The sequence below is a fragment of the Phyllopteryx taeniolatus genome, chromosome 16, assembly GCF_024500385.1.
Source record: "Phyllopteryx taeniolatus isolate TA_2022b chromosome 16, UOR_Ptae_1.2, whole genome shotgun sequence".
NCBI lineage: Eukaryota > Metazoa > Chordata > Actinopteri > Syngnathiformes > Syngnathidae > Phyllopteryx > Phyllopteryx taeniolatus.
In genome coordinates, this window is record NC_084517.1 from 1,449,576 (window position 1) to 1,476,224 (window position 26,649).

The 26,649-nt window shown below is 41.3% G+C and overlaps 1 protein-coding gene across 5 annotated transcripts in view; it reads right to left on the reverse strand.

Annotated features, from left to right (window-relative positions):
• Positions 1 to 26,649, reverse strand: part of LOC133466159 (potassium voltage-gated channel subfamily C member 1-like) — a 102,277-nt gene that overhangs the window by 24,000 nt on the left and 51,628 nt on the right. For 3 of the 5 annotated variants that reach the window (XR_009784863.1, XM_061749580.1, XM_061749582.1), the window contains exons 3-4: positions 21,149 to 22,010; positions 16,478 to 16,690 (exon numbers count right to left, since the gene is read on the reverse strand). Coding sequence is in view for 4 of the 5 variants with exons in the window: in XM_061749580.1 (XP_061605564.1) it covers positions 16,478 to 16,690; positions 21,149 to 22,010 (1,075 nt within the window). In the remaining variant the exon portion in view is untranslated. Of the gene's footprint in view, positions 1 to 2,326; positions 8,654 to 16,477; positions 16,691 to 21,148; positions 22,011 to 26,649 lie in introns of those variants that run through there. The other 2 variants (XM_061749583.1, XM_061749581.1) reach the window with 2 other exon arrangements.

Here is a 26,649-nt window from a genome sequence, read left to right on the forward strand (position 1 = left end):
GAGACGATCATGGACTTCAGGAAGCATACTTCACCACAGCTGCCCCTCACGCAGTACAACTGCCCTGTGTCCACCGTCAAGACCTTCAAGTTCCTGGGAATTACAGTCTCTCAGGACCTGAAGTGGGAGATCAACATTAACTCCATCCTCAAAAGGCCCAGCAGAGTATGTACTTCCTGCGGCTTCTGAGGAAGCACGGCCTGCCACAGGAGCTGTTGAGGCAGTTCTACACAGCAGTCATTGAATCCTGAATCCTGTGTTCTTCCATCACAGTCTGCTTTGGTGCCCCCACAAAAAAGGACAAACTCCGACTGCACCGGACAATCAAAACTACTGAAAAAATTGTCGGTTTCCCCCCTACCAACCCTTGAGGACTTGCACGCCACCAGAACTAGGACAAGAGCATGCAGAATCCTTTCGGACCCTCCACATCCTGGTCACCACCTCTTCAAGCGCCTTCCCTCAGGTCGGCGCTATGGATCAAAGCAAACTAAAACAAGCAGACATTCCAACAGCTTCTTCCCTCTTGCCATTTACTTACAATTCCATTGTAACATGCTGGCAATTTTGTCTTGAGATTGTCGTCACATCTCTGTCGGGCCAATTATACAGTACATTATTTGTACACTCACTGTAGTAGTCTCGCCACTCTGCACTACTTGCATATCTGTTGTTGACCAATACTGGCCACTCATGCGCTTGAGAAGTATCTGCATCATTTGCACAATTGACTAGTTACTTAAAACGGCATACATTTCTTGAAGTCATTACCACAATGGTCACTGCACCAGACTATTCTATTAGTCATTTCCAACTGCTCTAAATTGGCATAAGTCGGGGACCTGCCAGTCATAGTAACGGGGGTGGAGGTGGGGGGTGGGTGGGTGTTGTCACTAGGCTCATGGCAGTGCTCCTGGGTTTGGGCCCCTCTGGCTGGATGGCTGGTTGGTGTGCGGGCTCCCCTCTCATGCCCCGTGGATGCACTCCTGGTCGCCCCCCTTATCGTTGTCAGGCGCCCAAATCCTTCCTCCTTTCCACCCAACAGGGGACACCATCTCACCTTTGGACTGGGCGGGGACTGGCTACATTCTGGGCCTAGTGGGTTGGTGGGAGGTGCCTTGCTCTTTTGGCAGGTAGGGGTGGGGTTTGGCTGGGGAGGTGGCGCTGGGTCCCTGCGGCCTTCTCCAGGTAGCCGCTTTTCGTGGCGCTTCGGTGTGGCCGGTGGACCTTCCTGGATCCCTTGGTGTGGGAGGTGTCCCGTCCAACAGGCCGCTCTCGGGTGGACTCTTGGGCCCGACCTCGCTTCTCAATTGGGTGGGATGGGGTCCTCATCCCCTGCGGTGCAGGCACAGCAATTACATGACACTTCTGACGGTTATTGTGCATGCGAAACGGTGTCAATTCACTTGCATGTGTCTGCAGACACACACCCCTGGGACTCATTCGCTGGGTGTGGGGCCACTCACTCAAGGCGACAAAAAACTTATCACTATGTAAATTGCTTGGGTATACCCTCACCTACGCTCTGGTCCAACAGATGTTTATAATTTACATTGTCACTCCCACCACTCTTCAGTTGTACAGCCGGGTCCACGACCCCTGTCCCTGTCCTGTTCAGTCCTGTCCTGTCCTATATTGTCCTGTCCTTCCCTCATAGGGTGTAGCACTACTGACCCATACAACACTCGAATCCAATGTGTCATTTTACTTTCTTCATCTTGTTTACAGCTAGTGCTTTGTCTTCTTTTCCGATATTATTTAGTTACCTTTTCATTCTCTGTTTTTTCTCTCACTACCCTTTAAAAAATGTGTTCTGTTTCACTGAACAACTGTAATTCTCCATAAATATCCATCAGAATACAAAGAAACCACAGTAGCATCATAAAAAGTCCACTGTGACAAACAAATTTCTGTCATAAAAGGGATACAGCTAAACTGTCTGTCATAAAAGGGATGCAGCTCTTCCTTTCTGCTTGACCTAACAGCCGAACAGGACCAAAAAAAAAAAAAAAAGATACTGAAGTCTGTCGGTATGATTGACACAAATATCACTTCCACGTTGAATTAGGATTGGAATCTGTAGCTACCTCACATCAGCAATTTTTATTAACATGCCTAGTGAGGATAAGCAGTGTAGAAAATGAATGTCTGTTTTATTCTTGATTCAATAATAAGCTGGAGGTAGTGGAAGTACTTGTGTCCCCCAATGTGTATTTTGTGATTTGCTTCTTTACAACTCAGTTTTCATAACTTGGTTTGTCTAAAGAATAAGATTCAATGAATACCACTATTAACAGAAGATAGGGACTATGTCCTCCTGCGAACAGCGAAAATCCGTAGCTGACTCCCCTCGAAAAAAAGTTTGTAACCACTTGTTGATGCCACAAGATGGTGGCAAAGTACTATGTCTGTCTACATGAAACTCCTCAATTCACATAACCATATGTTCATGACACTAAGATGCCACGAGGAGGCGCCAAACAATAGTGCTATCGCATTGGCCTAAGCACAAAAACAGCAAATAGGTGATATTTTTTCTTCGTCTCTTTTTTTTTTTTTTTTTAGCAAATAATGCAAATCAACTCAAAACCCAAAAATCTGCGAAGGGGCAAACTTTGTGATTGCCAAATGCAGGGGTTCACTGCAAAGGATAGATAGTTACTTTATTCCTTTATTCATAAGGGAAATTAAATAAAACCATGTGTGCTACTTTGGCACAATACAAAATGAAGAAAATGATTTGGGATGCAACAGACTACGGATCTAGTGTTTTTCTTGTTTACTTCTCGCTGGTGACTTCACATTAGCAGTAGAAATGCTTACAAAATGCGTAGCGTACCAAAGCCAACTAGAACGTCTTGTAGGAACGTGGCTACAGTAAAGCCTACAGCTACTTACAGCTAACTAATGGCACCATCCTTCTTTTCCTCTATGCTATCACAAGTACCCTTTTTTTCAGGCATCCCAAAGGAAACACAAAATACCCAAAGAAAACACAAAACATGGAATTAATCCTTATGGGAGTGAAGTCCAACGAGATATACAGTACTTTTGTCTGGCGTGGCATCAAACACCAAGATTTTTTGGGACATTTTCCCCAAAAAATGTTGGTCGGTCTCCAAATTGTATGACATTTGTATGAATTTTTAGTTCAGAGTTTCCATTTTAAATAATAATAATAAAACATATTTTTGGCTCAGTTTTGAACTGTATACAACTTGTAAATAAATAAATTCAACGTTGCGTGTATCTGTATCTCATTGTAAAGATTACATGATTATTATGACCCTACTTGTAATTAAATAAATTCAACCATGAGTGTATATGTATCTCACTATAAAGATAACATTATTACTTGTTTGGTAATAATCAAATACAGGTCGTAAGCTCAGTGAAAAACTATGAGGGTGTAAAGTAACTTAAAAGGTTTCTGTTGCCAAGTTAGAGGCTGAGGTTTTCTGATCCTCATTTCTTGTATACCACATTGTAGATGTTTACCTCAGCAATTTAAGGTGTTGACAGATGGAAATATTAAATAATGTAGAAAGTAGATAATGAACACAAGAAGTAAAAACAAGAACAGGAAGTTTTGGTAGGGCAGTCTCTTGGATGGGAGAATGGTCTTCATGCAGAAGAGCAGAAATTCAAACATTCATGGAAAAAAATGTATATTTTTTTTTACATCTTTGCATTCGTGCATATTTACTGCATGTCTTTGCATAAATCTGACAAGCACATGGCTTTCAGAGTAGCATATTTTGTAAAAATAATAATAATAATAATAATAATAATAAAGCACAGAAACAAAGGGAAAAATCAAAAGCTAAACATGTTAATGTTTCTCTTATCACAAGTCTCTCAAGATTAATAAGAAAGTTGCTATACTTAAGAAATATAACCCCATCCCATCCTGCAAAAATAAATTTTCCCACCCCTGCCCATCCCCGTTACAGTACCTAATTTAGTCTTTACTGACCAGTAGCATCATAGCATATTGGCATGCATAATGTCAGCATGTCCCGCCTCTTCTTACATTCAAAGAGATTTTTTTTCATGCTTTTGTCAGTGCATATGCATATGCCAAAACACACATTCACACACACAACTGGTAGTCTATATAAAAACAACTCAAGACTAAAATCTTACCAAACACCCTCACATTATGTTCATGCCAGAATCCTTATTGCTTGCAATGGAAACCCATGCAGAGTTAACTACAATGCACATTTTACATTTTATGTACATGACCATGACAAAAGTGGCACGCACTGTGAGGAAGTGGAGATAGGAGGCTTAGGTGTGAGAGGTATAAACTGGGGAAACAGGTCTTGATGTGTGTGTCTTTGTGTGTGCACAGTGTCCATGCTACATACAAAAGTGACATATTTGTCAGGAACCCAAACAACAATAAAAAAAGATAAAATAAATCATTAGATTTCTCAGGAAAAATGGAAGCTGTTGCCCAACATGCCCACATTGTGCAACGAACGTACAATAAAACCCTGCATGACCAAATACCATTTCAATCAGTCCATGTTAAAGCTGCCTTGAATTGACTGAATCAGGGCATAGTCACCCTGACATACACAGGTCAACATTTGTGCAGGTACAAATCGTTGGTATGTACATGTACAACTTACCACAATATTCCTGCACCTTTCATCAGAAAGTCCTACTATGCAAGATATTTTTCCAAAATAAGCTATTTCGTTTACCTTCAAAGATTATAATGAGAAATCAATCTAAAGCCTCTCTGAAAGAAAAAGAAAATACAAGAGGACCTATCTTGCACAGTAAATTACGCTGAAAGGAAATGTAAGGTTGACTCATCAAAAGTTCGAAAATTTGCCCGATGAACACTTTGTTCTACATTTGCCTTATTGGTGCACAATCAAGGGCAAATCGATCATGAAAAAGCACTTCTAATTTCTGGCTCTACTTTAGCACTTAAGACGAGTATTGATCTCCTTAACACTCCATCTTGCCCAGAATGAAAATAAGCATATTTGATAGAACATTAACTAATGTTCCTGTAAAAAATGTTACCTTTTCCTGTCAGGCAATCTTCTCATTGAAGTGCTCAGAACACCAAGCATAAAAATATAAATAAAATATTAACAGAAACCAACTTTTTGAGGATTAATTTTGTCAAATAATTATGTTATATTTCTGACTGATGTATTTATAGTTTTAGTTTTAAATCCTTGTTAGTCTGAGTACAACAACATAATGGTTTAACCAAAGGCCATATACATTAATCAGTATTAAATAAATAATTTCAATTGTGATGCATTATATGCCAAACCAGAGAAACAGGCATCCCATTGTGAAGAAGACATGATGGTGCATTATGCAAACAATAAATACAAAGTTTGTAGTATTCTTTCCTCTTCTCAAAAAAGATGACATTTGTGCATCTAGGTATAGAGGTAGATGCATGTGCACATGAACACACACATACACACACATCCATGTGCACACTGGTTGTGTCAGAACACAACCTCACAGATCCCACAGCGCAGTCTCTTTGATCTACTTGCATATTTGGATGTTGAAAGACGTCTCTCTTTTTTTCAAGTTCATCTTCCCGCGGGCCGTGTTGCTTTTGTCCATTTCTTCTCTACCACGGGCTGTCGCTCCAGTAGCCGTTTACGGTGCCTCTGACTGAATTGCCACAGCCAAGACGAGATGGATGGCCAGAAGAGGAGGGACGGGGATGGGGCAGGGTGGGAGTTCAATGAGGGTTACAACAGGGAAAGAAAGAGAAGCCAAAAAGGGCGTAAACTGAAAATATTGCCACTCACAGCCAAATCACACTGGACTCAGTGCAAAGTTGTATCGCTGTTTGTGGTAATGGGTGATGAGATGAGATTCTTGTATATGGGCTGAGCTGCAGAGTTACTACACTTGTCACCTCAAGATAAAAAGTGGAGGCAAATATTGAATAATTGCTAAATGAGTGTTTATTAATTGTTTTAAAAGGAAATTATGGTTTCACTGCTTTACCAATAAAAACAAGAGAACATTTGCATTATATTGTTTCAGTAACACATTAAAATCTCCTTTTTGTTGTGCACATGCAGCTTTTTTCTTTTCAAGACTATTAATGCAGAAACAAAACCCTGAAAACATGTTTTTCTTCCTCCTTTTCTTTCATTTGCTGATGGAGCTGTCACAAGAAGTAATCAATTCATTCTAGTTCTAGGAACATTTTTTTTCACTTATTTAAAAAATAAATAAATCTGCCAATGGAACTAGTATGAATCGACTTGATGCAATTCTTAAAATAAGATCTTTTTGCCTTGCTGAAAATTTTGAAAAAACTGTCTTAAATAAGTACAGTGCAATGTTTTCACTAGAAATAAGATAAATCCACTTTGTAAGATTTTTCTTTTTTTTGTAATCATTATTATTATTGATTAGTACCGACTCACAAATTAAACAAATCAAAAACTCATTCATATGTCAACTATGCAGCTCAGTCTTTTACTGAGATGTCAGGTGAGAGCACACAGGGAGCATGTGGGGGTGATTCAGCAACTTTGCTCCCCAGGCATCCCATACTTTTCTGTGACCGTGACTGCCAAAATGTATGGCGTGTGACTCACTAAAATAAAGGTAGCGACCTTCCTGTATGCATTACCAATTGTAGAGTTGTGTTTGACATCAATTCACCCAAGGTTACAATCCCAGTATGATGATGAGTAAGATGTATCGTCAGGCATTGATTGATGAAGCTTTGTGTATTAATAACAAAAGAGATTTGACACGTCAATAACAGCAAACGGAAAACAGGGAGGCTACGAAGATTAGCTTCAAATATGAATATGTGTGGCATGAGAACTCTTATAAAGCTGTTTACTTGAATATGTATATACTATTCTTGGTGGACAAATAAAGACAATGAGTAATTTGTATTTCTCTGTTAGGTTTATTGAAACACCTTTAAGAGGTTTAAAGTGTGTCTAAACGAGTCTAGAATTACTGTCCCTACTAAAGAGGATAAAAATGAAACTAGAGGACATTATTTCTTCCCAATACCTCCAAACCAAGCCCATTGGGTTCCCAAGTTCAGGGTCCATCCGCAATTAATGACACATTGCGTCCAATACTTTTCTCCAGTTCTCCTGCGACATGACTTGCATGTTTAGTGCGCTTTAGCGTGAGGCCCGAGTTGGAAGCAGGAGAAAGCTCATATATATTATTTATTTTATATTGCAGGTACACAATGCAACTATTCAGACTCTCTATCTTCTTCTTCACTGGACTAAGTGAGAACAAGAACTGTGCTGCGTGCATCTAATAGTGTGGGTTTCATTTGACTTCATATCGAAGGTAGTGCCACAGCTTCATTTTTTTCTGATATGTTTTTTTTACCTGTAATTTCTTTTTTTTTTTTTTTCAATCTACTTGTAAATATATACTATTATTTTTTTATGTTATTGACTTCAGGAATTAAAACACATGCTGTAGATTTCCGTCTGTGTGTGTTTTTATCTGTGTGCGTGTCTTCTGGGGTGTATTTCATGTCTCAGGGCATTCTCAAAATCAACAAATATAATATTTCACAAAAGTTAATATTTCCTCCATATTTTAGCAACAATTTATTATATCTGCTCAAGAGAAAATATTTTAAAATGAAACTTGGACATAATTTAGAGTAGTCAGTGTACAGCTTCTATGGCAATGTAAAGTATATCCAAGTTTCAATTTTGAGATTCTGTAGCTCTGGTGCAAATGTGTTGATAAGCATGCGAACATGGTGCATTTGGTTCAATTTGGTTTTGCACTGAGAAAAATCCAAATGAACCTAAAGAGCTTCTCCACATACTGTACATACAGTATGTAAGGTACTTGTTCTCTGTACAATTGCATCATTATACTACATTAATCCACTGCTCTATTGGGCGGAATCTAATAAATGCAATAATTAGGGCCATGTTCATTCCAAGGGACTGTATTAGTTGTACTAAATCTCCAACAATGGTACATTTCAGTCCAGCTGTTTTCAGTCTATTGTTTTGTTGGTGTTGTTCACACAAGATTGAACTTCTCTAACCACAGGTTCTGTTTAAACAAGTCAAAATGTAAAAACAGCATAAATCATTGCAAGTGCAGGTGCAATGGACACAGGGGCTAGAAGTAGCACAAGAAAGCTATTTAGCTATTATACAGTATAAACCTAAACTAACCTAGCCTCTGTCCTTGTTAGTCAGTCAGGTATGTTAGAGTATTTAAAAATACATCTGTAAATCCAATTACCTATCTCAATATATTCAGGAGGGTTTTGAGACTGTAATTTGGGACATGAATATTTATTAAAATGATATATATTTTTATATAGAGCCAGAACAACTGTAATTCATTGTTTCTATCTTTATGATAGTGTAGCTGAGATGGATAAGGTGTCCATGAGGTACACCTTCCATGTTTTTGTTTTTCACCACACACATGTAAATGTACTGTATAGTTGTGTATTGTGATGTTTCCTTGTTAGCTTTACTGTACTACAAGATGGAAGGGATGGGGGAGTGGCATCGCCTAAGGCCAGGTGTCTCGAAAGGCTCAAAGGTGGAGTTGGTGATAGGGGTGAGGCGCAGTGGGGCACCCGTCATCCCAGAAATGTTATTTAGGCTGCGGGATTTCTCATAACCTGTGGTTACATAACATGAGATGCACATGTCGACCACAATGCACATTCATATTTTCATGACAAAAGTAGTAATGTAAGCAATGTGTGTTATGGGATTGAAATGTAAATTTCAAAGTAAACAGAAGTTAAATACGTGTATGTATACATGATAGCAGCACACATTAGAAACAGCAATATAACGAACAAGCATTTGTCAGGTTTAAAAAAAAAAAAAAAAACAGCCCAAAGAAATTAAATAGTTTAGACCAAAGGAGGAAGTTGGAAAAGGCAGACAGGTAGACAGAGGGACAAACAGATGGACGGACAGACACAGGACAAAACAGAAACATGGGTTACAAAAATCAGTTGCCACAACATCCCTTGAACACATAGATTTGCATGGCACAACTGTGTCCAAGGGACGATACAATTGTTTAATACAAATCCACAAATCTCCTACTGTTTTTGAAAATTCAATATTTGTTGTCCTTTTTTGGTGCATCTCTACTGGACAACACACACTAACCCAAAGTATCTAGTGGCACCTGTTCACTTAAGAACAAGAACTGTAGCCAGCAACATATGCATGGGTAAGTCATCTGGAACTGAGCTCATACAGATTTCACTTTGCCAGCGCTGCAATCCTAAATTTTATGTCTACAGTATATTGCTTATAGTATATTTATGGAACGGTGCAAGAGTGGGTAGCATGTCTACCTCGCAGTTCTGAGGTTTGGGGTCTAAATATCGACTCTTATGTGTAGAGTTTGCATTTTCTCCTCGTATTTGTGTGGCTTTTCTCCGGGTACTCCAGCCTCCTCCCATTTTCCCCCAAAAATGCATGTTAGGTTCATTGAAGACTCTAAATTGTCCACATGAATGTGTGTGGGATTGGTAATTTGTCAATGTGTTCCCAGCAATTGGTTGGCGAGCAGTCCTGAATTTACCCTGCCTCAAGCCAGAATCAACTGGGATAGGCTCCAACTCACCAGCGACCCAAATGAAGACAAGCGGTATAGAAATATGCATGGGTTTGTAATGTTGTACAGTATGCTGCTGCTCCGTGTGTTAAAGTAGCAGTTGTCCATCCATCCATACATTTTCTTTACCGCTTATCCTTACTAGGGTCGCGGGCTGCCGGAGCCTATCCCAGCTATCTTCGGGGAGGAGACCCTCAACCGGTCGCCAGCCAATCGCAGGGCATGTAGAAACAAACAAGCATTCACACTCACATTCACACCTATGGGCAATTTAGAGTCTTCAATCAACCTACCACACATGTTTTGGATGTGGGAGGAAAACGGAGAGCCCGGAGAAAACCCACGCAGGCACGGGGAGAACATCCAAACTCCACACAGGCGGGGCCGGGATTTGAACCCCGGTCCCCAGAACTGTGAGGCAGATGTGCTAACCAGTCCACCACCGTGCAGGCAGTAGCAGTTGTTTAGAGGTTAATTGTTACTATGACATCTCCATTACCTGGCTATGGCATTTTGTATTATATGTTAGCATTAAGCTTGCAGGCTTTCATCAGATAAAATTACTTCGTTTGGTTGAACATTTTGGTGTTTAAATCTACAACCTTTAACTCAGTTTTTATTATAAATAATACTTTTCTTTCAAAAACAAAACAAATGGGCTGAGCAAACGTGACAGGCCATGACTCGTTTGTTTAATGTGTCAAAACATTTCACACGGCGGTCACGGTGCAGATGCAAAATTTAGTCATCCAGAGTAAAACGGGTTACATGCGGGGGTTATAACTGGGTTTATATAGACTAGCTGATGAGTCGGCTTTACTACTCTTCATAAACATTAAAAGCTTAAAGTTGACAAATCGCTAGTAATGTGTTTTTAGCATCTCATCTTCCATGCAGCCAATATACAGTGGACCTTTGACTCATTGATTTGTAACCGTGGCTAGTGAAAGATAATCCGCGCAGCAGCGGGAAGTAAAGCTCGATCTTTGTCGCCAAAATGTTATGTCCAATAATATGCAGACAACAACTGTGTGCTAATAATAACTTTTTCATCATATAAGTTGTATGATACAACATGCGCCAACCTCCTGACACTCGTGTCACTTAAAACTTGCTGTACGACACAAACGTCAGTGTAGCATATGCCATTTGACCGTAAACTACAAGCGTGTGGAAATACCTTACCAAAAATGAGAGCGGTAGCACGGTCACTTGCAAACTCTCCAAGTCTATCCTCAATACGATAAAACCCCAAGTGAAATAGAAACAGTGAAACATGCGCAGGAGTCCCACTAATTACAACAACTACATTAAGCGTAATGAAGAGTTTTATTTTTGTCATTTGTTTTTATTTGTTCCTGTAGCGGTCCGTAAAGATATGTCTTCAGGTGCTACCAGCCTGAGGCGCAAACAAAATTGGGGACCACTCTACTGTACTGAAGAAATATCAATAACGTTATCGACCAATCGACTTTGATTCTCATCACATTAGAGTCGACTACGAAAAATAATTAGCTGTCCGACCCCTAGTGTGCGCAACTAGACTTGACAGTACTCAATCGGGGATTTATTGATTGGCAGTAGGGTATATATGTGCCGCCTTGCGCTTACGTCGACTCCGGAGCTAGGCCTGGCAGAGGATCTTCAGTCAACTCTGCTGGGACAACAAACGTGCGTCAAAGCTGCCCAGCGTTCCTGTTCATCTGTATAAAGCCTTGACAGAATGTGACAAATGCGAGGGACCCCATCAGAACATGATGGGCCGGCAGGGAATGCACTGGCATCCGTGGTAAACTGTGGGCCAAAACGTAGTGTCTTTTTAGACTCTGGGACACAGCAGCCCCATCCCCCTGACACGGATACTGTGACTAAACTTAACAATACTTGTATACGGGGGGGATGCTCGAAATCTCACCTGGCACTACGTTTTAGCCAAACGAGGCTGCTGCGGCTTTTGGGCCTTTCAGTAACCCTCAAGAGTCAGTTCAGACCAATCTGTTGGTAACTGAAGATAATCAATAATGTTTCTACAGTGAAGAGGATGAGGATGGGTCTAGATAAGGAATTATGGAGACAGGGTGACAGTCAGAGAGAACATAAAACTCGGTGAGTGATTAATGCAGCATCCCATTTTCTTGTTTTAGCTCCAGCCACTTACTGATTAGGTTTCTCATCACATGTGCTGTATGCCGACTGCCTGTCAATGCTGTTCAGGAGGAGGGAATGTATAAGCACTGGCCGCGCTGCGCAACTATCTTTCTTAAAATATTATCACAGCGATATGCTCCCCTGTGTTGTAATTCACAAGAAAATCATCCCTATATTTAAAACTTTGTTTTCATATGACGTGTATATTACATAAATAATATTATTTGTATATATATATATTATATATATATATTATATTATACAAAGAAAAATAATTTTCAAAGGGTGAATCTAGCTAATGTTCCACAATAGCTAGTGTCGCAATGCATTTAACAAATGAGAAAGAGGATGCATACTTATTTTTATTTTTATTTTTTCTCCAATAAATATCCTCCACTCGGCTGTGCATAAAATGTTAACAAATAAAGTTGTGGGGACTTCCATTCAAAAGTGAAACGCTATACGGCAAACAAATGATCTGGATCTGGTTACATTTCAGAACTTCCATGTAAACTGCTGCTGAAATCAATCTTATTTCTTTTTCTTTCTTTTTTTTTTCTTTTGCATCTCTATAGCATAACCTAAATGACAATACTGTACAATTAAAAATTCTGCATAAGTTATTTGGCCACCTTAAGTTGACAAATTGTATTTGAAATTGTATTTGAGAGAAGTCAGAAATCAGCATGTTTATTAGTTTGTAAGGTGTTTTAATCAGCAGTCAAACATGTTGCTGTTTTTTTAGCATTAGGATGCCAATTAGTATTGGCATTTTGAAATGTGTACTTGGTGGAACAGCAACAACCTGAACGCGATGTGTGATCAGTGAAGTCGTGACTCTCAGTCAATTACACTGTCACTATATAAGTAGTGTGAGATGGAATTTAAAAAACACTTCAATTATACAGTGTATGCCTGGCTTAATTTGTTGTGTAAAGAGTAGCATTGAGGCTGCAAAGAATTAAATGAATGTCTGGATTTTGCAAAACAAAACTGAAGGGACTGTCTTTGGAGCCAATAAATAGTTTAGCACAGTGATTCCCAAACTGTCCATATGTTACAGTGGCTTAATACAGTTCAGTTGTCCAGTTGACCAGTCATCGAAGAGCACAAATAAAATATGTAAAGACTTTTTTTTCCTGCAACCACATATAATGCCAGATATGTCGGTAGTTTTTTTCTTCAGTCACATGAAGAAAAACAATAAATGAAAGATTAGGACAATTAAAAAGTCAATCTGAAGTCACATCTGACAGCTGAAGAGGATGGTACAGGATCAATACAGTAATCCATTGCTGTGCTAGCCAGTACAGCTTGTTGTACTTACTAACGACTGTTTTTTGTTTTTGTTTGTTTGTTTTTTGTTTTTTTAATCTTTGGGGCAGTATTTATCTTTCTTCTGTGTGTCAGTTTGCAACAAACCTGATTAATGTAGCACTTGAAATACACCCTTTATTTAACAGGCCAACTACAGAGCACTGAATTACCCAAGTGATCAGAAATCACTGTTTGAGGGCAGAAAAGCGCCATGTGACATCAATTAGTAGAAAATGTAACGTTGTTTATATTTTGGCATAAATCAAAATGGTTCCCAATAAAATCCTGCCAGTCTATAATGCAATTTTGGAGTGAAGTCCTCTGTAAAATAGGCAGTGCACTCAGAGGACTATGATATAAAAACTGTTCTGGGCTCAGTTCCAGAGGAGAAAGAGAAGACAAGACCAACCAATCAACCACCAGCTCTCACTGGCCTGGCACAACAATGCGCCAACCAGTACAAATTGGCCACTTTCACTTTGGCACCCATCATAATGTTTAATTCTATTTTTCCTGTAATAACAATAATATCTCTCTCATGATCATATCAATTGAATCTTGCTCAATAGTAACATTTTCTAACAATTAAATAATTTATGCTGTAGAATTTGCAACTAAAACAATAAAATAAGAATGTTTTGTTCATGTATACTATGAGAAAATCATCCGAACTCTTTATGTTTTTGGGGCCACCTATTTGTAGGTACCAGAGTGAGAAGAGACGGGGGTTTGAGGAGGAGGAGGAAGAGCAGAATGAGGGGAAGACAGATGAAAAAAGGAAAAGACATACAGAGATGGACCAACATAGAAAATAATAGAGAAAAAAAACAGGCTGAAAAACAGAGTGATGGATCATGTAACTGGGACGACAAACAAACAACGTACTTTGTACAAACACGTGACTTGTCACAACCTAGAGCGTGAACAGGAACACAACAACAAACAACAACAACATGCAATCATGAACCTTAAAAGCCTTGACCCGCAATACCCTCTTGACCTGCTTACCTAAAGGCAGCATTATAAAGGTACTGTAGGATCAGTCTAACAAATGAACAAACCTGCATTCTAAACACTCCTGTACACACCTAACCACAAAAATGTGATGATTGTGTGTATGGGAGGGGTTGGGGGTGGGGGTGGTGGGATAGATAATCGGATTTCGGGAATCTGCGTGATTAGTCTGTTTAATGTCGGCATGTGGTTTAATTTTCAATGTAGTAAATGCCTTAAAAGAGGAGATCTGCCTGAAATTAGGTGAATCAGACAATTTAATTCTTGGATTTGTAATTACAGATTATGAATGGATTTCTGTTTTTTCAGATGCCCCACCGAACACGATGTGGAAATCAATCATGAACAATAATAGTAATGTATGAATACACAGCATAGTTCATGTTTTGAGTACAAAGTCCAACATTTGGAAATTTGACATCAAATAATATCACTTTTATGAGATGATTGCAACCATGAGGGGGTTAAAAAAAAACAACTGAGAATGAATGGCTTCGATCTTAAATCTTGAAGATGTGTCATTCGACAAGATGTGACAAAAAACAATTTTCCTCACATGTAGTATTGTTTTTACTTCACTGTAGGTATAATAATAATTACATTGTTTTGGGTAAAAGTCTGAACGTTTCTTTATCTAAAATGTTATACCTAGATCAGAGCAGATTGGGCAATGCAGTATTTAGACATTTAGAGAAATCAACTTTTTAAAATATTGAACTGTGTACCGTACAGTCCTGTAACCCTGTAACTTTTTCTAATGAAAACAACCGAACAACAATACCAGAATACTAAATAGACATTAAATGTTTCTACAGTTTAATAAATAAAGTATCTGAGAGTAGTGGTTTTACGATCTCTCTAATCCTGTGTGCAAACCAAGTCTAACAGCAAACAAGCGGAGAAAGAATATGCAAATCTCAAAGAACAGGAAGAAGTGGATGACATGACTCAGACAGCAAGATGACAAAAGCCACAAGCCGATGTCACAAGGCTACAAAAATGGTGGAAGGCAGCCCTACAAACATGATGAGGGGACAAGTGTGGTGTGGGCATATTTAAGATGGAAACATTATTTTGTATTAAAGATAAAATGTGTTCAAATGATTTCGATGTGTGCCTTTGTTTTATTCTTGTTCACACTAACTGTAGGGCTATTAACTTGGGTTCAGTGCCATTCTCTAAGATAAAGCTTCACTGCACCAAGTGAGGCTTGAACTCACATCCTCAGTATTACTTCACAAGTTATTAAGGTCTTCACCACGCTCTGACTGATAGAGCCTGTTGGTAGACATTCTTATTTGTATTTTGAAATAATTATTTTACAAATCACGACAGGCTATGCTGTGTTTGCTGCCACTGAATACTATAAGATGGGAACTGCATTTAATAATGGTTTTCCAAAAAGTAGTGGAGCAGTACACCTTGCATGGACAGTGATCGTAAGACTGGTTAATGACCTGAGATAATTTAGAATGGGTTTAAATGCACGTAGGTTAACAGAAGTGGGATACATGCCAGGAAGGAGAATAATTGTCTCGGTTCAGATGCTTCAGTTATTCTCTCTCATTTGAAGGTTCAAGGCTCAATTCCCAGTTCCCTTGCAGCCATTTTAGAGTATTCTTGAGAAAGCTACTGGAGCTGAAGTCATTCCTGATATTGTGTAATCACGATGTGAATGGGATGACACTTTCCAAATGAATAAGATGACATTGTAAAACTAATAAAAATACCTCAAATATAGAAAATGTTGTCCTAGTAATTTTACATATAAACATGTTGATTATTACCCTGGTTTTATGTTTATAATGCTTTTCTGTTTCTGCTTTTCCATACCTGAGCCATGATGACAGCTTGGCTAAAAATGCAAAATTAAACATTATGAACATCCTCTTTAAAACAACTTCAAAACATAAAATCTTCTAACTATATGACATTTTTTAGCGTATATACATGTACAGTACATGCAAGATAGAAGGAATTAAAAAAAAACTGACGTCAGTAATTATCTATGGTGACGAGATGTCTTGATGTCATTTAAAATGATCTATAATTTAAACTACCTCGACAAAGTGTCTCTGCAGTACAGAAAAGTGAAGTGAATTAAATTTGTGTGTATGCGTGTGTGCATGTGTGTGAAGATGAATTTTAAGTATTTATTGCACACTTTGTGTAAGGTGTGTGAATAACAATAATAATAATAATAATAATTATTATTATTATTGTTACTATGTAACACATTATATTTACGTGTGTTTGTTTGGAATGTAATTTCAATCATTGATGTAAATAACGAAAAACACCATTGTCAGTACATGCCAGCCAAAACTATACGTGTCTAGAAACAGTGTGCTGTCAACCTCCAGGTAAAGCCATTTGCTGGTCCTACCTTTTCGAACGTTGCCATCTGTTGTACGCTGGAATTCCCCAGCACTCAGTAGGAAGCAGGCCCGATCGTGCGGGTAGCGTTCGCGGCTGGTGGTGGAACCGTGGCCCCTGATGGCTGGGCTGCGGTCATCCCCCAAAACCTGGTCAATGGTGGGGCAGTCTTCATTAGCCAGCGCTGCTGCATTAGCTGCTGCATCTCCCTTTTGCTTGGAGTCTGGGGGGGGTGAGAAATAAAGAGGTAGAAGAAGAGAGAAAAGGAACATTGAGAGCACAAAATCAGTAAATATGGGAACATGAGATAGGAATTAAAGGTGGCAGATGAGATGGTGTAACAAGGAGATAAACACCAGGACAAAACATAAACAAAAATGATTAGGAAAAACAGGGTGCTGGAAGTAGAAAAAAAAGGATAATGGGAAACAAAGAAGAGAAAGAAGAGGTATGGAGTAAGGGAGCCTGGATGGTTGGGTCTAATCACATGACCAACACTGTTCTAGAGTGGGGTGCAGACAAAGTTTGAACATTCAGACTGTACTACACAAGCGCATGGATCAATGGGGAAAAGTGTGTGTAGGTTTTAACACAGCTGTCATTTATCTGGTGAAATTTAAAAGCTTAGCAGTCACAGGCCAGAAGGGGGCAAACACAAAGTTCCACACTCTTTTGACTAAAGAGATCAAATTACAACACACTTGAAAGGAAATACTGCAGCATCAATGTTCAGGCTACCTAGAGTAGTTAGATCCATAGGTTTTTGTACTGTGTCAGGGTTTGTATGATTTTTCATTCCTCAACCTAAATCATACGGGAATTGAACTAAAACAATCAAGATGTGATTAAAGTATAGACTTTCCGCAATAATTTACGAGGGTTCAAAAACATATAATTTGAAACATTTATTTGAATCCAAATCTCCAGACTGTGAGGCAGTTTGTAATACTTGAATAAAAATCATTTGCATTCAATGAGTGCTTGAATACTCAAGCCCATGGTGATCACCAAGATCTGAATTTCCTCTCTGGAGATATTTTACCAGCACTTTACTGCAGCCAAACACACTACACTCCACTCGCTTTTTGTTGGTCTTGCTGCTTTTACATGTCTTCCATCAGTAAAAGCTGTACTCTAGTCTATTTGTTTGAAATCAGGTTACTGACTCAGTCATTGAAGAATATACCATTTATTTTAGCTAATTTCACATAGAGCAGGGGCAAAGTCAGGAATTTTTTAGTGGGGGGACACGAAATCAAATTGTCGACAAATGGGGTGGGGGTATGTGCTGATCGAAGTTTTTGACCATTGAAAACCAATCGCCAACGGGCGGTGCTCATCATACTTTTTCCCCCTTGAAAACCGCTCTTTATTGGGGAGGGGAAGGGCGGGGCGTCTTAGTGGCTGATCGAACTGCGACCGGAAATATTTTCCAGATCATTCCCAACACACGTGGCCACCACAGGCCACCCCCTGGATCCACCCCTGGTTTAGAGTCATTATTATCTGTTTAAAGTAGTTATTATCTGCACTGTAAAATATTCTCTCTGTTTTGGAGCCTTCTGCTGAATGTGAGCCGAGAATAAAGCCCAATACACTTTACCACTCTCACAATTTGTAGTCACATCATCAATAAACACTAGTGAGCAATTTACATTAGTAGCCACAAATACCTACAAGGTTTGTCAGAAAGGTTGCAGGACTAGTGCCACATATTTCACACCAAATTAAAAACTACACATTTTCCCCTTAGAAGTAATCCCCATGGAGTGTAAAACACTTCCCTGAGCCTTCTTTCCTATCTTGATGTCCTCTACGTCTTCAAAATGGGTTCCCTTAAAGAGCCCCTTGAGCTTGAAAAAGAGGAAAAAACATCACACGGGGCCAGGTCACGTGAGTAGAAAGGTTGCTCCAGCACGGCGATGTTCTTCTCAGCCGGGAGCTGTCGGACGCTTAGGACATTGTGAGCAGGCACGTTGTCATGGTGAAGCAGCTATGAGCGCCGCTACCCTCGCATGAATGAAGCAAACACCACAGGATTTCTTCATAGATGTGCTGGCCCATATACAAGGGGAAAACCACTGGCGTGACAAGCTTACTCGCTGCCCGGGGCCGGATTCAATTTAGATACCCCCCAAAAGCAATCAACGACAGAGGTTAGCAAGGTTTTTGGGTGCCTATTAACAACGTTTGCCAGGGAAAACTTATCGGTGGATGCCAGTCGATGCTGCCAAAACCCCATTTGGATGCCACCCCTGGGGCCACTGCACCGTCCGCCTTCCCTTTGTTTTCCACTGGGGAAAACACATAGGTTGCAGTTCGGGGTTGAAATATGTCTTTTGTTACACCTGACCTGGAACTTTTCCCATCTACCCTACTTGTCTTTTTACTGCAAACTAATGAAAAAATCAACTGAATACTTTTTGATGTCAAATACATTTAATATTCTCCAATGACTGATCTCAAGCCTGCAGTATACCTTTTACTTACTGAAGACAATGGTGAAAGCAGCAAGACACACAAATAAGCAACAATTGAAGCTACCTGCAGCAAAGGCCGGGCAAAGAAGAATGGGCCTGGCTCTGAGAAATAAACTAAATTTAAAGCCTTCACCGACTGGAAAGGATTTTCATTAAACATATTTACAATTTCCCAAATGTCAAAATACTTCTGAGCTTAAAATTTTACATCTTCTACATGAAAGGTATTGATTGATTGAATTAGATACCGTATTTTCACGACCATAAGGCACACTTAAAAGTCGTAAATTTTCTCCAAAATGGACGGGGCGCCTTATAATGCGGCGCGCCTTATGTGTACACCGAGTTCCAAAATCTGCAAATGTTGTTGTATGACTTTGATGAGCCCTCCGCTTGACTGACTGGGAGCATTTCCTGCTGACATGCTGCTTATATAGAGGAAAGGCGGACGTGACTGAGGACAGCATGCGGACGTGAAAGTGGGAAGAGTGCGCGTGAAAGAGGACGCTAAAGGCATGCCCCCAGTAGGTATATAGTGCCGGTATGTGCATTGTGCAAAACATCGGTTTGGCTAAGGACCCCCGAAAATGGCCCCTACGAAGAGACACGCATACGAAGCACAGTTTAAACTCCAAGCTATCAGCTACGCGGAGGAACATGGGAATTGAGCAGCCGCGAGAGAATTCAAGATCAATCCATGGTTCGCACGTGGAGGAAGCAGGAAAACGCCGGCATCATTGCTGAATAACCTCGGCAACGAGAATGACTCCGACAATGACGAGAGGGAACCTGGCGTGTTTGATGGAGAACTTGCCCAGCTGTTCATTTAGGATACAGAAGATGAGGACTTTGATGTATTTGTGGATGAGGATTGATCAAAAAATAACGTGAGTACATTGTTAAATACTTCAATAAAGTACAACCGAATTCAGTTTTGCTCCCGCTGTCTTTTTAAAAACGTACGCTAGCATGGATGCTAGCATATGTTTTAGCGTGCATGCTTGTTACTGTATGTTTTAAGCTAACGTATGTTTACCATGCCTGCGCCCAGTAATACGGTGCTCCTTATGTATGTGTTAAATACAGAAATAGACCCCGTAACTGAGACTGCACCTTTTAATACGGTGGGCCTTATGGTCGCGAAAATACGGTAATACTGTACATCCACCATCGCTAGCTGACGTTCACTGTTTCCATGGCTTTGACCAGAAAGGAAGTGCAGTAGTTTACAAAAGCACAGTCAGTGTTGCCAACTTAGTGATTTGGTCATTATATTTAGCGACTTTTCTGACCGCTCTAATGGCTATGTTTTTAAAAAGCTAAGAAATACAGGACCTGAATAATTTTCACATTGCTTTCCGTATGACAAGAAAGGAGCCTGGTGGAAAACATTCTCAGAGTCAATTGAGCTGAACATTGACAAGTCAGTGATTTATTGACGTTTGAACCTTTAGACCCGGCTGGGGTATGTGTTTCCAAGCCACAGATATTTCGCCTTGCCTCACCTGTACAACTGTACATGGAAAAAGAAATGCCGGACACATGTACAGTAGGGATGTCAGACGTACAGTATGTGATATGTCGCAATCATATCAGACTATTTAATTGACCCAAAGCTAAGATTGGGTGGAGTATTTCATTAAATATATTGTATTTATTTTAGTGGCACTCTAGTCCCCATATGTAGGTATGCACGTTTAAATAACTGACAAAACATAATTTATTGCATATTATTTTGCCAACCCCCAATTTACGGATCATAGAAGGACCGGAATGGACCCTGGTTCGAGAACCACTGGTCTATACCAAGCGAAAATAATACATACATTATCCAATAACTTATTCAAACAAAGTAACACTAGTCTGCTCAAGTCTTTACCATGTCATGATTATTTCCTCTTCATCAAAACAATGTGAACCGGGCAGTGTGTAGTGGATAAGCTAAAAACATTGGTTATTTAGTGACGTTGTTGCAATATCAATATGTTGGCTCATACAGATTAGCTGGTGAACCATTGTGGTAGTGCTGATTCAGATTCTAATGTTTTTAGCCTTGGCAGAGGTCAGGGCCCTGCACAATGTCATTACAGTACAGTATTTGCTGTACACTATAATTGGCTATGTGGACAATTGAGTATATGAACAGTATGCCTAGCCACTATAACAAATACAACTGATCTAATTTCCTGTTGATAACATACCTGCCCTGTTGATTTCAATGATCTCCTCCTGTGCAAGTGGACAATCTCCAGCACCCATCATGCTGCCAGATCCCACCATGCCAGGCCCCAGGACATTGCCCATTAGCCTGTGCGGCGAGGCGGTTGCCATGGCGAGAGCGTCTGGTTTACAGTAGTTGGGACTGCCTGGCTGTGGGGGTCGGGGTATATGCTTGTTCCTCTTCTTGGGGAGCTTTTGCTTAGCCATGGCCAGGGAGTAGTACATACCAAAGTTGTTGACAATGACAGGAACAGGCATAGCGATGGTCAACACACCAGCCAAGGCACAGAGGGCGCCCACCAACATTCCTGACCACGTCTTCGGATACATATCTCCATAGCCCAGTGTTGTCATGGTCACCACAGCCCACCAAAACCCAATGGGAATGTTCTTAAAGTCTGTGTGGACACCAGCAGTTGGATCCTCCGGGTCAGCACCTACACGTTCAGCGTAGTAAATCATAGTTGCAAAGATGAGGACCCCGAGTGCCAGGAATATGATGAGCAGGAGGAACTCATTGGTGCTTGCCCTCAGAGTATGGCCCAGGACCCGCAAACCGACAAAGTGGCGAGTGAGCTTGAATATGCGAAGAATTCGAACAAAGCGCACCACACGCAGGAAGCTGAGCACATCTTTGGCTGTTTTGGAGGAAAGGCCACTAAGCGCCACCTCCAGATAAAAGGGCACAATGGCCACAAAGTCTATGATGTTCAGGGTGCTGCGGAAGAACTCTGTTTTGTCAGGGCAGAAGATAACGCGCAGCAGCACCTCAATTGTGAACCAAATGACGCAGACACCCTCAACATATGTCAGCCATCCATCTGTGACCACTTCAAACACTATCTGTAAAGTGGAAGCAACACAGATAATAATATTGAACAAAAAAATCATTAATTCACTCCTTCACGTTTTACTTCATTGCAACAATATAAATCTGAAATTAACACAAGCATGCCAGAGAAAACATTTAAATAATAATGGAAAACTAGAGATTAATATTTGCAATTTTCAAAGCTTCATTCTTTTTGAATGACTACAATGCTGCGAGAGTGAAATTTGTCAAGTACATAACTTGAGTAACCTAAGAGGTAATACAGTGGTTGGAAAAAGTATGCGAACCCTTGGGAATTTCTTAAACATCTGCATAAATTGGTAATAAAACGTGGTCTGATTGAAGATCTAAATCACAATAATTAACAAGGAGTCTACTTAAACTAAGAATTATATGTTTTCATATTTTTATTAAAAATAACGTAAACATTCACAGAAGAGGGAGGAAAAAGTATGTGAATTTCTAGGCTACAGATTCTTCAAGAGCTAATCAGAGTCAGGTGTAAGCCTACCCGGAGTTTAATCAATGAACGGATCAATGAATCAGCTGTGCGTGGAGGCGAGTCCGATTGGAGGTGTGGAGGTGTGGCTTAAAGCTGATCTGGCCACAAGAAAACACAAGAAAAACACACACCAGTTGAGAACAGTCTCTTGTCAAGAACCATTGCCTCTGATGTGTACCATGCCTCTGATGTGTACCATGCCTCGCTCAAAAGAGCTCACAGAAGGAAAAGCAGCAAAAGGGCTGGAAATGGTTACAAAAGTGTCTCTAAAAGTCCACAGTTAGACAAATGGTCTATAAATGGAGAAAGTTTAGCACTGGTGCTTCTTTTGCTAGGAGTGGGCATCCTGTAAAGATGACTGCAAGAGCACATAGCAGCATGTGAGGTAAAGAACCTTAGAGTGGCACATGCCAACATCTCTTGACAAATCTACCATATGTAAAACATTAAACAAGAATGGGGTTCATGGAGACCACCAAGGAGGAAGACGTAGCTGTCAAAAAAAAAACATTTCTGCACATTTTAAGTTTGCTAAAGAGTACTTGGATGTTCTACAGCACTCCTGGCAAAGTATTCTGTGAACAGATCAAACCAAAGTTGAATTGTTTGGGAGGAACACCAGAGCATGTGTGGTGGAAAAATGGCACAGTAGACTAACATTAAAACCTTATTCCAACTGTGAAGCATGGTGGAGGGAGCATGGGCCTGTGAGTTGGCAAAATTACATATATTCACATTAATGCGTTTCCTTTATAATGTATTCTTTTATTGTTCCATATCTCTGGTGTAACTTCTCTGAGATCTCTAGCCTTGCTAAAAGCAGCAAGCCATTGTTTGTCTTATCCAAGGACATGCCCAAGCGGGCTACCACAGCTGGTGGGAATGTCCTGATTATGGAAATTTACTGAATCTGACTGAAGGACTTTATGTGTTTTTTGGAGTTTCGGCTTCAGAGAGTGTGGGGAGCAGGAGGACAACCCCTCGAGCTCTCCGGTTTCTTCTTTCTCCTTTTTCTTTCTCCCTTCCCTTTCCTTTCTCCCTCTGTCTCTGTTGTTTATATCATGTAAATATCCATCCATCCATCCATTTTCTGAGCCGCTTCTCCTCACAAGGGTCGCGGGCGTGCTGAAGCCTATCCCAGCTATCATCGGGCAGGTACACCCTGAACTGGTTGCCAGCCAATCGCAGATCATGTAAATAGCGCTTTGTTATAAAAATCCCATAAAGATGAGACTGTTTCCTTAATTATTCTGCAAAAGAGGAATTTCCAACACACATGCTTTACTCCTTGAGAGGCTGGACAGCTTGATATTATCCATCAATTCACAAGTATATCAAGATATTTTGCAGAAGAACTTGAGGCGATCTGTCCAACGGTTGAAGCTCAAAAGAGGATGAATGTAGCAACGGGACAATGATCCAAAATACAGACGCAAATCAACAACAGAATGGCTTCAGAAGAACACAATACCTGTACATGTTCTGGAGTGGCCTAGTCAAAGTCCTGACTTCAACCTGATTTATTAAAACATATAATTGTTTGTACGTTATTAATTTAAGCAGACTCTGTTCATTCATGTGATTTAGATGAAGATGAAGTGGACGGAGCTGAAACATAAGTTAAGCACACCATCATATTTCCCTAGGCCAGTTTCATTATCCATCCATCCATCCATTTTCTGTACCGCTAATCCTCACTGGGGTCACGGGCGTGCTGGAGCCTAGGTTTGTTTTAAATTATTCTTTTAGACCACAAAAAACAAAAAAGCAATACCAGATTTCAATTACTGGTAGTTAATTTTAGGGCTACAACTCACAATTATTTTAATAATCGATTAATCTGTCTGTATTTTATGATTAATCGATGAATCTGAAATAACTTAAACATTTCCAGCCCTTTATTTTAAAAAAATGACATTATTTGAAACTGACAGTGCAGAAAATGCACAAAAATAAATTGATTTAGATTAGGACTGAGCCGTAACATGTTAGAAAATAGGCAAAAATATTGATAATTTTTTTCTAAAGTAAGAGAGTATGTTTGCAAATGTCTTATTTTGATGAACCACCAAGATAATCACCGCTCCTGTTGGCCGCCTCAGCAATGTAGGCTACTCGAGGCTACCCTCTCGTCCACCTGGGTGAACCCCAACGTACAGGCGCCGAGCCGGGGAGCAATAAGTATACCCACACCTGCTCGGCGCCTCTCACTGTGGGCAACTCGAGAGTGGAAGAGAGTCCAACCCCTCTCGAGAGGACTGGTACCAGAACCCAAGCTGTGCGTGGAGGCGAGTCCGACTATATCTAGTCGGAACTTCTCATTGCTGAGGCGGCCGACCGGAGCTGTGGCCGTAAGGTGGTTGGTGCCTGTTGTGGCGGCAATCCCCGAACCCGTTGGTGGACACCAACGGTGAGGGATGCCGTCACGCTGAGGAAGGAGTCCTATCGGGCCTTTTTGGCCTGTGGGACTCCTGAGGCAGCTGATGGGTACCGGCTGGCCAAGCGGAATGCAGCTTTGGTGGTCGCTGAGGCAAAAACTCGGGCATGGGTGGAGTTCGGTGAGGCCATGGAGAAAGACTTCCGGGCGGCTTCGAGACAATTCTGGTCCACCATCCGGCGTCTCGGGTGGGGGAAGCAGTGCACCATCAACACTGTGTATATTGGGGATGGGGCGCTGCTGACCTCGACCCAGGAAGTTGTGAGCCGGTGGGGAGAATACTTCGAAGACCTCCTCAATACCACCGACACGCCTTCCCATGAGGGAGTAGAGTCTGGGTTCTCTGAGGCGGGCTCTCCTATCTCTGGGGTTGAGGTCACCGAGGTGGTTAAAAAGCACCTCGGTGGCAAGGCCCCGGGGTGGATGAGATTCGCCGGAGTTCCTCAAGGCTCTGGATGTTGTAGGGCTGTCCTGGTTGACACGCCTCTGCAACATCGCGTGGACATCGGGGACAGTGCCTCTGGATTGGCAGACTGGGGTGGTGTTCCCCCTTTTTAAGAAGGGGGACCGGAGGGTGTGTTCCAACTACATCACACTCCTCAGCCTCCCTGGTAAGGTGTATTCAGGGGTGCTGGAGAGGAGGGTCCGTCGGGAAGTTGAATCCCAGATTCAGGAGGAGCAGTGTGGTTTTCGTTCTGGCCGTGGAACATTGGACCAGCTCTACACCCTTGGCAGGGTCCTCGAGGGTGCATGGGAGTTCGCGCAATCAGTCTACATGTGTTTTGTGGACTTGGGGAAGGCGTTCGACCGTGTCCCTCGGGGCGTCCTGTGGGGGGGTGCTTCGGGAGTATGGGGTACCGAACCCCCTTATACGGGCTGTTCGGTCCCTGTACGACCGGAGTCAGAGTTTGGTCCACATATCCGGCAGTAAGTCGGACTCGTTTCCGGTGAGGGTCGGACTCCACCAAGGCTGCCCTTTGTCACCGATTCTGTTCATAACTTTTATGGACAGAATTTCTAGGCGCACCCGAGGCGTAGAGGGGGTCCGGTTTCGTGGCCTCAGTATTGCATCTCTGCTTTTTGCTGATTATGTGGTTCTGTTGGCTTCATCAAGCCGTGACCTCCAACTCTCACTGGAGCAGTTCGCAGCCAAGTTTGAAGCGGCTGGGATGAGAATCAGCACCTCCAAATCTGAGACCATGGTCCTCAGTCGGAAAAGGGTGGCGTGCCCTCTCCAGGTCGGGGATGAGATCCTGCCCCAAGTGGAGGAGTTCAAATATCTTGGGGTCTTCATCATGAGGAAGGGAAGAATGGAGCAGGAGACTGACAGGCGGATCGGTGTAGCATTTGCAATGATGAGGACTCTGTAACGGTCTGTTGTGTTGAAGAAGGAGCTGAGCCGAAAGGCAAAGCAATCAATTTACCGGTAGATCTACGTTCCTACCCTCACCTATCGTCACGAGCTGTGGGTCGTGACCGAAATAACAAGATCCTGGATACAAGCGGCCGAAATGAGTTTCGTCCGCAGGGTGTCCGGGCTCTCCCTTAGAGATAGGGTGAGAAGCTCGGTCATCCGGAAGGATCTCAGAGTAGAGCCGCTGCTCCTTCACATCGAGAGGAGCCAGATGAGGTGGCTGGGGCATCTGATTCGGATGCCTCCCGGACGCCTCCCTGGTGAGGTGTTCCCGGGGACCCCGGGGACGACCCAGGA